The following is a 13,604-nucleotide window of genomic DNA, read 5'->3' as shown; positions in this document are numbered from 1 at the left end:
TGTGAGTGGTTAGACATTTGTCATAAAGGGCTTTCATCTTCTTTTCGACATGTTTGAATTTGATTATCCAGCTGTAGTTCCTGTGTCATAAGTTGGTCAGACATAGCTGCTTCTTCATGGTTTCAGGACAACTTCTAGTGATTGCAGAACTCAGAAAGAGAACAATCTATAGAGCCATCTCAAAGAGCTATAGACCCCCTGCTGACCTGCAATGTGAAGAGAGATAGAGCTCCTTCATATAAAATAAGTTAGAAGTTAATTTCTCAAGCTTTAAATATTATTAATGGGATGTTCAAGGTCTCTGAAGACACTTAACATTTCTGTATTTAACACCAACCGTGTCAGCATGAATAATTATTTCAAATTCAGAAGGTTTCTAGAAGGATTTTACATATAATTACAGAGTGAGAGCAAAGCTCTGAGACAGGTTTTGAATCACACAATAGAAGCCACCATCATGGCAAGAAAAGACGTATTTCTGTCTTCATATATGAATTTCTGATCTTTCAGTCAGCAATACAATACTTGAAGTATGGTGAAAGGGAACGATCACTTATATTAAATTGCATATATCAAGGAATATATAAGAAGAAATTCGTCCTTCAGTCAGTACAGTTATTACAGTAAAGCCTGGAAATCCAAATGCAATGCAAGACCCAGTGTTGAAGATATTTACATCTTGCCTGCAAGGCCAGTAAATATTGTGCACATCATGTGCCATGCATGACCTGCAGGATTTCATTTCAATAAAACACAACCCCCAAACACCAACCAATTTCACTGTTTACTTCCTCACTGGTTGAAGGTGTTATATAGTGCAAGCAGCTGCTGAATAAAACCCTGCAGACTTGATAGTGCACAACTGAGCGACAGATGATATTGGGGTAAACTACACAGCCTAAAAGTTACTTATTATAATTATTAGATAATGTAATGAGGATTTACCCGCCTGTACAACATGCTATTGTGCATGTTAGACATACTATACAACAGACATTAATTTCATGATCACTTGACTGCCTGTTGAATGAGTTCCAAAAATATGCACTGTTATTTGGTTCGCCGACATTTACTATTATATACTTAATGCTGAAATGTGTCCTGTTTTATACTATGATTACTGACTATCCAGCTGCATTGTGATTTTTTATGTCATTTGTATTTTCATCATAGTTAGTCAGCACTACAGTAGTCAGCAGAGTTAAAGTGTAATGTCGTGCTCCTGCAGATTTGTGTGCTGTTTCTCGCAGTGTCTCTTAAAAACACATTAGCATTTTGACCTTGTGTTGCATTCAGAGAGACTGCAAGGCAGTGAATGTGCAAAGGCCAGACAGGCAAAGAGATCCAGCACAGTTTGTTTCCAATGTTTCTTATTAGTGCCACCCAAAGGCTGGCTTGGGAAGCAGATTTGACCTTTGAGGAAGGTTGGCAGGAGCAGGGAGAGGCTGACAGGGAGAGAAGCTAGTGAACCAAAAGAGAAACAGCAGGATTCTGTCAAGAGTGATCCACATCAGGAAACCTGAGCTGGCTGTTGAGGGGGAATGGTGTTGAACCCTAAAGAAAGAACTAAACATACTGCCCGTGTCACAAAAGATCTGCTTTTACTGCTTAAGCAAGGTTTCTGTCTCGACAACCCTGAGGTAGCCAAAGGATTCCTCATACACGAACAATATAGTCTGCTCTTTATGAGTGAATATCACATAGAAATGAATGTGTCACATTCATTCTTTGTTTTTCACCTGCAGGATCAAGGAAAAATTGGTGTTATCTTCAATGTGGGAACAGATGACATCACCATCGATGAGCCTGCTGTCATAGTAAATGACGGCAAGTACCATGTTGTGCGCTTCACACGCAGCGGTGGCAATGCCACTCTCCAGGTGGACAACCATCCAGTCATTGAGCGTTACCCTCCAGGTAAGACTAATGGGAGGAACGACATGGTTATATGATAGATAGAGAGACAGCATGGAGCATCTGGACTAGAGAGAGAGGACTGCATGTCTGCCTATAAAACATAAATGTTCAAATGAGCAGGTGTGAAATGTACTGTTTGCAAAAAAAAAAAAAAGAAAGACTGGCAATTTGCCCAGTGGCTTATTATAATTCAGCTCTCCCATAGCTATTCCATCACTCTATAGGCCATCTATTAAGTTGCCAAACACATACAACTGAAAACTGCCATATTGCATAAACAATCTAATAATCTGAAATTGATACATTTGCCTCAAACTGTCGTGCTATCTAGCAGTGAAAGAATTTTCATCAGCCGCTGTCATTTTTGCAGCCAGTTTGGCAAAAAGGTGAGGAAGCCTGTAGCAGATGAGAAAAACATCCTCACTTAACAGTAAATTCAGCTTTTTTTTCTCACCTTTCCTCTAAAATTGGCTTTTTGTAAGTTTGTTAAGACATACAGTATGTGGTTCAAGTGAGTCTAATACAATATTTATTTGTGGATAATCTACCAACCTCTGGTCCAGGTCTAAAGAGACATGTACTGACTAACCAGTTTGTCATCTAATATGTTGCTATTAGGCGATAAATCAAGGATAAATTCTTGTTGGCATGAACAATACTGTTGTTATCGTGCTTTGGTTTTGATTCACTTGTCCCCTGGTGATCACTAACACTTGAAAATGTCACATTTACACAAACAGATTGATATAATTAACAACATTAGAAATATTTGTTTATGGCTCATAGCCTTTAGCAATTTCAAATACATTCATGTTGTGACCAGATCTGCATAGGCACAAAGGCATCCAAACAAAACGAAGCATCTACAAACACACAAAGAGAAGATACAACTTGCAGAAAGTCCGTCAGTATTGAGACACACATTTTCCGAAAGGTTCAAGGCTTACCCACAGTATGTATATACATACTTAATATACACAAGACCATAAATAAAAAATAAAACAAACATACATAATGTGATCACCACCGGCTGTGCTTTAACCTGTTCTGAACCAATCCACCAATTTACCTTATTCAGAACAGGTGCACCAGCTGGCATAGCGGGAGGAAACCAAGTCCCCTCTCTGCCTCCAGCTGGTGCTCTAAGCACACACACACACATACCACAGTTGTACATAAATCAAAATTGAGTAATAGTGGAGGCCGTGCATGTGTGCACACTTTGTCAGCTCCCATTCAGTAATCAGCAGTTTTTGAAACATCTCTAATGTTAAATGAGTAAGGCAAACATAAATCATAAATAACTGTAATTTTGCAGTAAAGGGAGCATACAGGCTTACGTGACAGTTAAGAGAAAAAGGAAACATAATTGATCTTTTTATGCTTTAAATGGATATGAAACAACACGAAGTGAGGAGCAATACAACGTCTTCTAACATCCGTGGGCAAAAATACAAAGGCACTGTCTGCAGCTCTCCGGAGGCTCAATGAATATTCAGCTTTACTTATTTCCAAATCTGCTTTGTGTATATTTAAGCTTACAGTAAAGACATAGTCTAAGTAAGCTTCACTGTAACTGTCATGCACCATCATGTACTGTGCCTCCTTTTTCATGTTGCTCTGTAATCCTGATCCTTTTCATACATTCATTATTATCCTATGTCCAACAACACAGCTGACTTTGACTTAATACTTATTTATTTGTATCTATTTATTTACATTTTATTCGTAGTTGCAGAGTTGAGCATATTTTCAGATAACCTGTCATTAATAAACACCAAATGGAACAAGATGCCCAACACATCTAGTAATTTATAACTAATGTCAACAAGAATTTACTAGTTACTAAGTCAGAACCTTGTGGCTCATGATTGTGGGAAATTCTTCAGTGCTAGATCAGTACTAGACTGAATGAAGAGTATTTATGGTATTAACATTAATTGGGATCTCCTATTGTCCAGAAACTTGGCATTTCATGTTCTTAAACTTTTGATCATATATTTCCTGTAGTTATTTTCATTTGAATAGTTACTCTTTTATCGTTGCATGTGTTAAATAGAGAGCTGAAGTCCTGCCCCACTTGAGAGCAGCTTCTGTCCTATTAGCCTTAATTCCACAATGTAGTTAAGCTTTTCTTTTAGAGATATCTCCAAAATCAGAAATGATGTATTGTGTAATCAAATTCTAGATGTTTATTCACTACTGGACTTGTTAATGAAGTCTGAAAGTCTTGTACAAAGACATACTATAAAAACAACTACAGCTCCCATGAGTCTGTAATGCAGACACGCTGTCAATATCTCACAGGAGCTGCTGTAAAAACACATTTTATATCACGCAATACATTATACATTAAAAAATATATTGTGGAACTTCAATGGGGCGAGATTTCAGCTCTCTATAATGACTCCAGTCAGTTTGAAAGGCTAATGTCTGTTTCTGCTTTAACTACAGAATATGTATGACTGTCTAAATGTGACAACCGTTTTCCTGATTGTCTTTGTTCAAGTGGCAGATTTTTGTCATGTTTACCTGAATTAACCTCTTTTTTATACAGTACATAAAACAATTTTTCATTTTACTGTAATTGCTTTTTACTGAAGATTAAGCTTTGCTTAAAAATAGTTAAATAACACTAACTAGTGTAGCACATTATAAATAGCCTAAACATTACTCTAATTAGCATTAACACTGTTACTCTTAATAACTAGATAACACTAAGTAAAGCTCAAGTTTCTTTTAACTCACAGATGGGTTAAAATTGATAACTTGTTAAACCTGTTAGCCATTATAACACTGTTTCTAACCCTGTGATCTTTCAGCTTGCAGACTTTAACCTTTAATCTGTCTCTCCAAATTCTTTGAAGGACACTATGATAATGAACGACTGGCTATTGCTAGACAAAGAATCCCGTACAGACTTGGTCGGGTAGTTGACGAGTGGCTACTCGATAAAGGTAAAAATTAATTGATTAATTAATGAATCCTTGAAATAACTACTAAATAACCTTTCCCCCATGAGCGATGCAGTGCCAGAAGACAAGGGTGACAAGGATCAAGTGCTGTTACCCAGATGTATACCTCCAATTTAATTGGACTTCATATTGGCTATGAATTTTGATGACCACAAAGTGCCCTCCAAAACAAGTGTCATAAAATTCAAAGCAATAGGGGTATAGCATACTTGCCATTTATTCTTTGTCACCCTTGCACCTTGTGGAAAAGCTGCACCCTTAACAAAGATTTTAAACCAATTAACTAAAAACACATAACCCATGTCTAAACTCCTATCGTCCCTCTTAACCACTGTGTGTAATTAGATACTGTGTGTAATTATTCTATTTAAAAATAATTAAAATGCTGTGTAATGAAACTAACATGTGACATAAGTTCTCGTTCCTCCTAAACTGAAAGATTAAACCTCAACACCTGGATGTGTTCACATCAGATGAACCCCTTCTCCCTTTCTTGTTCCCTGCAGCCTTGTATTACCTTACCATGCACGACAATGACCATTTTACAATCCCAAGCTGACATTTTTTGCTGCGACAGAACAGCCCTGACAGGCTGTTAAAGTAGATCACTGATGCAGCCATTAACTTTGCTAATAAGTATTCTCCTGAGATGGGCCCATTACTGCAGTCCTCCTCCTCTGATGTAACACTGCTTATCAGAAAAGCTGCTGACAATGGCGCTGTTAGATATCATTGCCCCTTTCAGGAGGTGAAACAATTGGACTAGGGGGAAAACCAGAGCAGAGCATGTTTTAATGGCCTAATGGCTGATAAAGTCAGCAAGGGGAGGGGTGTTTAGCTTATATTGTCATTTAGCTTTACACAGTCTAAAGTATAGAGTAAGAAGATATCCATTTTAATAATTTGCCCAGTCTTGTAAAAAGAAGTCATAAGATAAGCATCCTTGCACCGTATATTCTGGAGTTAAGAGAGAGATAAATAAATATCCTGGAAAACATCTGTCCCTTTTCCCTACAGACACGTTGCTAACTTCTTTAGGGAGAATTCAAAATGACTATCTCTGTCCTATCAAAACACGTAAATAGACACCTAAATGTAGCCTCCTCTGATTATTGTAACCTGCATGTGTAAAGTCTAAGTTATAAACTTGCTGCTAACTAACCCCTTTTAAAGTTAAAATCTAAATCAAGCTTTAAACAATTTACTAACTATAATGTCTATAATCACTAAGTCCCACCTGGTCCAAATTATGTTCCTGTGCAAGCTCTCTCATATGACTTCTCTATGTCTACTGTTCCATTCTCTCCCTTTTTCTGTCTCTCTCTTTCTCCATGTCTCTGTCTAACTTTAGGGAGACAGTTGACCATCTTTAACAGCCAGGCAGCCATTAAAATTGGCGGTCATGACAAGGGTCGACCCTTCCAGGGTCAGATTTCAGGGCTCTACTACAACGGTCTCCAGGTGCTCAAACTGGCAGCGGAAAATGACCCCAGTGTTCAGGTGGAGGGGAACCTGCGTCTGGTTGGGGACTCACTCTCTGTGCTGACCACCGACACCACCTCCGCCACCCCGCTGGCTGTGTCCGATATGTCTACCACAATCATGGAAACCACCACCACTATGGCTACCACCACCACCCGCAGGCAGCGCTCACCTAGCTTGAGGGAGAGCATCTCAAAGGTCAGAGAGTGTTTAGGAATACTTTAAGAAAACTGGATGATAATTAATTAACAGTTGGGAGTTAACTGGGTGGTAACTTAGATGAGGGCTGTTCATAAATCAATGTTTGCTGGAGTTTTTACACAATCTTACTGGTACACTATTAAGTCATTACTTTTCCAGGAGGAAGAAATTATGAGATTTTAAAATGGTTTAGCAACAGAAGGCAATAAATACAACATGTTAGCATGAAGTAGGTCTGTAGAGACAGGGGGCTTTGCATATTTTTTAGCTTTTTAATTGTTGCATTTCCAAGAATTTACATCAATGTTTCTTCTTTTTGATATTGAAAATGGTTCTGCCCATTGTGTATGCCCAAATGAAATAATAATGAACAAGAAAATTATCATGTCAAGACCTTAAGAACAAAAATGGAATTAAAAATGATCATCTATATTTTATCATACAAACGCACCCATATATTATATGTCATTTGGTCTGTGTATTGAATTTAGAGGCCATCTATTGCTAGTAGTTTGAGGGCATTCTTAATAGTGTCAACCGATATTAACCTTTTACTTACCAATTCACTCGTTAAAAAGAAAATAAAATAATGATATGTTCTTTTTCTTTATATATACCTTTCCAAAACAACTTTAACCCTGAGTCTGACCACAGAATAGGGTTAAGGATGATTTTCTCTTGTATTAAATGTACACATATTACATATGTACATGTGTAAAATAACACACCTGGATCCTTGATGCTTATTCTATCTCAGTATCACTTTTTTATATTCTGTTAATACTTGGACATTGTCCATTCATGTTGCATTAATACATGCACTGAAATTTAACATATAATACCATATCCTACTGTGTCAAGAACAATAAAATGGTCCTTGGTTCCTCTCTACACTTTATGCAATGACCACGACACTTAACTTTGGAAAAAGGAGCCCTAGTTCTGTCAAAAATAAGAAGTCTTTATATTGGCATCTTCTTCTGATTCTAATGCTAATCCAAAATTGAAGGGAGTCTCCTCTGAAAGTCTCAGAGGAGGATTAACTGTGATGTTTATTGTGCAGGGGTTGAATTGTACATGAGTACTCATCCAGGGTAAAGTTATTCTGATTTTTTATTGGTAATCAAGACAGAAGTTGCTGTTAAAGCTTGAAATCAAAATGCACCACATAGGAATCTCAAACAATAATCATTTCTTTATGCAACAAAAGCCTGTATGAGACACCTACTGTATACATTTCTAACTGCAACACCCATCACCACTGAAGACACAAATAATTATAATACAATCAAATCATTAAATCTAATGTCCTTTGTAGAGATTATATGCAGTATTTATTAGAATAAAATACTACATAAATCATATAGTAAATAGTGCACATGTTATCTTACAACAGGTTTGGTACCACCATTTCAAATGATCTGATTTTTAATCCAAATGCTGCAAAGCTGCCAAATTGGCAGTTGTCCTTGGAGTCCTGAGGTTTCAAAGAAATGAAAAAAGGCACCTGCCACTCCTAATAAAAATACAGAGTGCATTTTTCATTACATTTCTCGTGTACGGATTGCCTAAAATTGCCTTCTCTGTATTTTCAATTTATCCAAATAATCCATTAGTGAACCATCTATTCCCCACTCTGCTCAGGTATTCTGAGTCCACTGTGCACCCTAAAATCCAATTTAGACATATTGAAGCATGATTTAGCATGTGAGAATTTGTTTTTGCAATATCGAAATAAAAGAATTCTACAAAAAGCAAATTATATAGAATTAAATGAAAACACTGCACAGCATTTAGCCCACTGAGGATTTGCTTTCCATCAGCAGTGCTCTTACTTTGTTTGTAAACACATAAAGTGAGCCAAAGGATAAAAAAAAAAACAGCTGCATATGGGCCCATTTTGGTTTCATAGTCTTACTAGTTTTGCTGCAAGCCAAAACACTGAAGTGCAATACAGTGCAACACACTGCAGCTTTTCCAGCCAGCAAACACACTCATAAAACAGTAAGCAAAAAATGTGGATGGTGGGAGTGTGTTGACCATTTGTTTGTTAAATCAGCTAACGCATCTAATTTTCCATTCAGCCGCAGAACTCTGACGATATTTTGGTGGCGTCAGCCGAGTGTCCAAGTGATGATGAGGACCTGGAAGAGTGTGAACCAGGAACAGGTGGGTCAACCATGGCAAAAACAGAGATGGGAGTACAGCTCTTACCCAACTACTAGTAATGTTACTTTTAAAAATGTAAAAAATGTCAGAACACACTGACTTCAGGCAGCCAACATTGTTTTAAAATGTTCAATTCTCCATTTCCAGTCATGCCATGTTCATACACTCATTTATTCAAGGGTCCTGTCAAACGGTTCTCTGCTTTTGGATATTTGCTACAGACTCTGCTAACATTATTTCATCCCATATATGAGCTTTTAAGTCATTTCTTTAACTTACTAAATTAGATATAAGAAAAATCATTACGAAGTGCACTGCAGTCATTAAGAGTGGCTAACAGTAGACAGTGGATCAAGGCTTGTAACAGAAGAAGCTGAGGAACTTAAGAAGGAGTCTGCCCTTATTATGGGTGCCTCAATTATTAATATGACCTTATCAGAATTGTTTGTTGTTGACTCACCCTGCAAAGTGTGACTCAAATGATGATGCAAGAGAACCAAGCAGCCATGAGCAAACAAACCTCACAGGCTGAAATATTCCTTCACAACCATACGGAAGACACTCTGACCTCAGAGTCAGATCAAAGTAAAATGTCACAGTATGAGAGCTGTAGAGCTAGAGATATTTGGTGAGGAATTTATATCCCAGTTGTTGATGAAAGATATCCAGTATAGGGCACACTGGTTGCTTTTCACACAATATTCCACATGTGATACGAGATTGGTTCCTACATAAAATAACTTCTTTTCTCTTGTCACCCTTTACGCCTGCCTACAGATGTGCATACAGTCGCAATTTGATTTACTGTTCTTTGTTTGTCGTGTGCTCTGTTTGTGATATGCTCTTCATTCAGCTGCCGCCTTTCACGGGTCACCTTGTATGTTTGTGTCTACATGTGAGCTCTTTTATGTTTTTGCTGTATTGCATTCAAGTTTCATTATGTTACACATATATTCTTGATCTGCACATTGACTCCACATGAGAATCAAAAGCTGCATACATCGTTCAAGAGCAACGTCACGGTGGTTTTAATTTGTTTTTCTCTTCGTGTGCTATATGTCGGTGTAAATAACCTCATACAGTAAAATAGAAATCAGCATATGTGCGATCACGTTAAATTATATCACTGATATTATCACTAATATTAGTTTAATTCTTCAGTGCTATTCTACATAATTAGCAGATTGTGCTTCTACTTTAATGAGCGTAACTGTTCAGCCAGAATTTCAGTTTTAATGCTGTTCTAATTTAGGATCCCCCACCTTTTCTGTTTCCTTTCTAGGAGGTGAATTAGTGTTGCCTATTATAACAGTGGATTCCCTTGAGCCCCCATCCATCGCCACCCGTTACCCCGTCATCCCTCCTCCCCCTACCCTCCTATCCCCACTTGAAACCACCAAAGAATCCCTGATACTCCCTCCTCACCCTTCCTGCCCTCCGGACCAGGAGGACTGTGGTGACCCTGTGGAGGTCTCGGCCTTTGGCTCTGGGGAGATGACGGAATCCGATGACGAGGACTTTTACAATAATAACTCCCCTATGGTCACTGACAGGACAGTCCTTCCTCCACCTCCCGCCGCTGGTGATGGTGGAGTCCAGAAACCCCGCCCCTTACCTCCTTATGTTCCCACCACCAACCCTGACCAGCTCCATATTCCCGCAGGCAAAATGAACACCCGCGACCAGGTGCTTCTGCCCCCTGCTCCTCCATCATCCCGAAACACACCAGGACTAACTTACCCCCCCAATTTTCCCCATGTGCCCACAGCCAACCCCACAGCCTCTGATGAAAAGAGCCAACCCGGCGCCGTGGAGGTGATCAGGGAGTCCAGTAGCACCACGGGGATGGTGGTTGGTATCGTGGCTGCTGCTGCTCTCTGCATTCTTATCCTCCTCTATGCCATGTACAAGTACCGCAACCGGGACGAGGGCTCCTACCAGTCAGACCAGAGCCACAATTTTGCCAACAATTCCACTGTGGAGGGCAACGGAGCAGTGGTCAAAGACAAAAGCACAGCAACAGCCTCTGTGGCCAAGGCAATCACAAAGGGCAAAAAGAACAAAGACAAAGAATACTACGTCTGAGAACAGAGAAGGAGCGTATAGGCATGCGGACTGAGACAAGAAGATGAGAGCTTTTGTTTCGCTCCCCCATTTTGTCCAGTTGACCATCAGAGAAATTTCACAGGCCACCAAAAAAAAAAAAAAAAAACAACTGTAAAAAGCAACTGCATCTTGCTTTGAACAGTTACATTTCCCTTAAAAAGTCAAGGTTGCCCAGCTCCTACTAGTGATGAAATCCTCATCTATGGCACAAGATCTGACTCATGCTCTGTGTCGACATGTGCACTCAGTCTGCATTCACAGATTCTTTGTTAGTGTGTCATTTTTATGTTTTTAACAAGCTAGGAAGAAGCATATCCATTTTGGCTTTGTATATAGCATGGATATGCTACAGTGAAGAACATGCTGAGAACATCCAGACAGATTTGCCTAAATGTTTCTTTGTACTTCTTGTTCTATCTCAAGTCTCAATGTCCCCATTATGATATATGAGGCAGAACAGACCACTTATTGAATTTTTATGGTAGATGAGCAGAGAGCACCCGAGTAATTCTGACTACACTCAAAATGAAAGCCTTTATTTGGATAAGACATCATCTCTGCAGCCTCCATATTATGTTATGTGGGTTAATAGCTCCCCAGTCACTCTGCCTCTGTCCACAGGAGACAGTATTATGTTGCTGGTGCAGTATCATAAATGAAGCATGATATTTAGCTCTCCCAGTGAAAAATACGGGATTTTAAAGGGATTATAAACTCACTCAACATACTCCAGGCCAGTGAACCTTATAGTATGATGGATCAGAAACATTTTTTATGTGAGATATCACAGTCAGTGTGCCATGCCATTTCAAGTAGGGATAATTGTGAAAAGGTCAGTCTACACCAGTGAAGGTATTTCTCTGTAAACATTGCTTGTATGTACATATAGAGGTTAGCAGATTGAAGAAGCATTGTGTATGCAGTGATAAACAGGTATCAAGAAGAACCAACGCCCGAGATGCTCTGCCCTCCCTCCCTCCCCCACAGCTTTCACAACGACATCCAAAACGCTGCAGCCCAAACTTCACAGGAATTTTTTGGGGAACACGGAGTCACATTTGAGGAAGATTTTCTGATTGCTTCTTGGAAAGGGGAGAACGAACCCAGCTTCACCAGAGGCTGTCATGGGATAATTCAAAAGCACACAGAAATGTAAACATATCTTTGAGACATAGATATTCCTTGTAAAGCAGCCAAACATGTATTGTTTTTTTCTATCAGTTACTAAAAGACTATTCTATGAGATGAATAATTGAAGGTTTGTGAATTGTATTGATATTTCTCTGATATTTCGATGTATCTTGTTACCACTACTCTTAACACGTTACATTTTAGATTGCCTTTTACTTAAATCCAGACAAAAAGCACACTCTTTCCTCTGATAGCTGCAAATATCTTTTTGTTTTTGCATTATTTACAGTTCAGATTATGCAGAGAAAAACACAAGGATGGAACAAACAAATGTTTTGTTTTGTTGCATTGTGCATTTTATATGTGCTGAATCTGTTACTCAATGGATCTGATAATATAAAGCCATTTTCTCTGTTGAGTTATGTCTACATTTACTTATTCATGCTCTGTGATTTCCTGTTATTTTTTATGAAAGTGCCATTCAAACATGAGCTGCTCAGCGCTCAGAAAATATTCCATTCCTCACTCATTGCTATTGTATAGTGTTCATGTGAAATGGATCTTAATATGTGTACAGAACGTGGATAAAGATGAAAATACACTTGATTATATACTTTGTACACACCTGTGTTGTGTGTTGCTTCTTGTAGATTCACAAAGAAAATGCACTTTATTTGCCTTTTATTAATGGATGCAGACATTATACACACAAAGTACACACTGTAATTTAAAAAAAAATTCAGAATGAACTAATACCGACATGAATTAGGATTTCAGGTAGCAATAATAGTATATATCAGGGTATATATTATGTGAACACAAGTGACCCTCTAGTAGCCACACCAGTCCGACCAGCTGCAATGGTTGCACTTTCAATTAGTAATGTAATGTACCGATTACACTAATCTAACTATTAGTGGTTAAGCTTTGAGAGTTGGGAATGTTTTGGGATGAAAAGAAACCCAATGAATTCACAATGATGTAATTTTACAAAGGTCACACTTTGCTAACAAGATAAGCTAATATGTTTAATATAAAGAAACAGCATTTCACACAAATTGCAGGTCATGATATGTTTTAAAAATGTCTCTTACACTTGAGTTTCATCATCATCTACTCTTGCTCTCTTTCCTCTCTTTTGCTCTCTCTCTCTCTCTCTCTCTCTCTCTCTCTCTCTCTCTCTCGAGCACTGCCTTGTTCTGGCGTGTTAATGCCTGCATGTCCAATGTCTATTATAAAAAGAAGTTTTTTTTCTGCACCTTACTGTAGCTGTCTAGTTCAGGATTGCATTAAAATAGATCTCCTTGGTTTTAGTGAGGTTGGCTTAGACACATGAAGCTTTAATGGAACAAGATATTAGACCAGTTAAACTCCTGTTAGGGTCTCTGGTGGTTCACACCACACAGTGTGACAGGTTCAGCTCTTGCTCGTGGCATTTTGTTGCAAGTGACATCACTTGTAACTAGGCTTGGGCTTGGAGACTACAGATTTTTAGGCAGGAGAAAGATGCACTATGGGAAGAGTGATAGCCAGTGTCTTAAGGACCTGGAAGTCATGATATCTCAGTTTTTAGTATTTCAGCGCTTAATTTCTAGATTCCAATACAAAGGGCAAGGATATACT

At 38.5% G+C, this 13,604-nt stretch overlaps 1 protein-coding gene across 6 annotated transcripts in view; it reads left to right on the top strand.

Annotated features, from left to right (window-relative positions):
* Positions 1-12,399, top strand: part of nrxn2a (neurexin 2a) — a 121,106-nt gene extending 108,707 nt beyond the window's left edge. For all 6 annotated transcript variants that reach the window (XM_042431607.1, XM_042431606.1, XM_042431604.1 and 3 more), the window contains 5 exons: positions 1,746-1,917; positions 4,785-4,874; positions 6,244-6,572; positions 8,660-8,744; positions 10,027-12,399. In XM_042431607.1, the coding sequence (XP_042287541.1) occupies positions 1,746-1,917; positions 4,785-4,874; positions 6,244-6,572; positions 8,660-8,744; positions 10,027-10,829 (1,479 nt within the window). In that variant the 3' untranslated portion in view covers positions 10,830-12,399. The remainder of the gene's footprint in view (positions 1-1,745; positions 1,918-4,784; positions 4,875-6,243; positions 6,573-8,659; positions 8,745-10,026) is intronic.
* The last annotated feature ends 1,205 nt before the right edge of the window (positions 12,400-13,604 follow it).

The sequence above is a fragment of the Thunnus maccoyii genome, chromosome 13 (assembly GCF_910596095.1).
Source record: "Thunnus maccoyii chromosome 13, fThuMac1.1, whole genome shotgun sequence".
NCBI lineage: Eukaryota > Metazoa > Chordata > Actinopteri > Scombriformes > Scombridae > Thunnus > Thunnus maccoyii.
The sequence above is the reverse complement of the archived record's forward strand: the minus strand, read 5'-3'. Positions and strand labels throughout refer to the sequence as shown.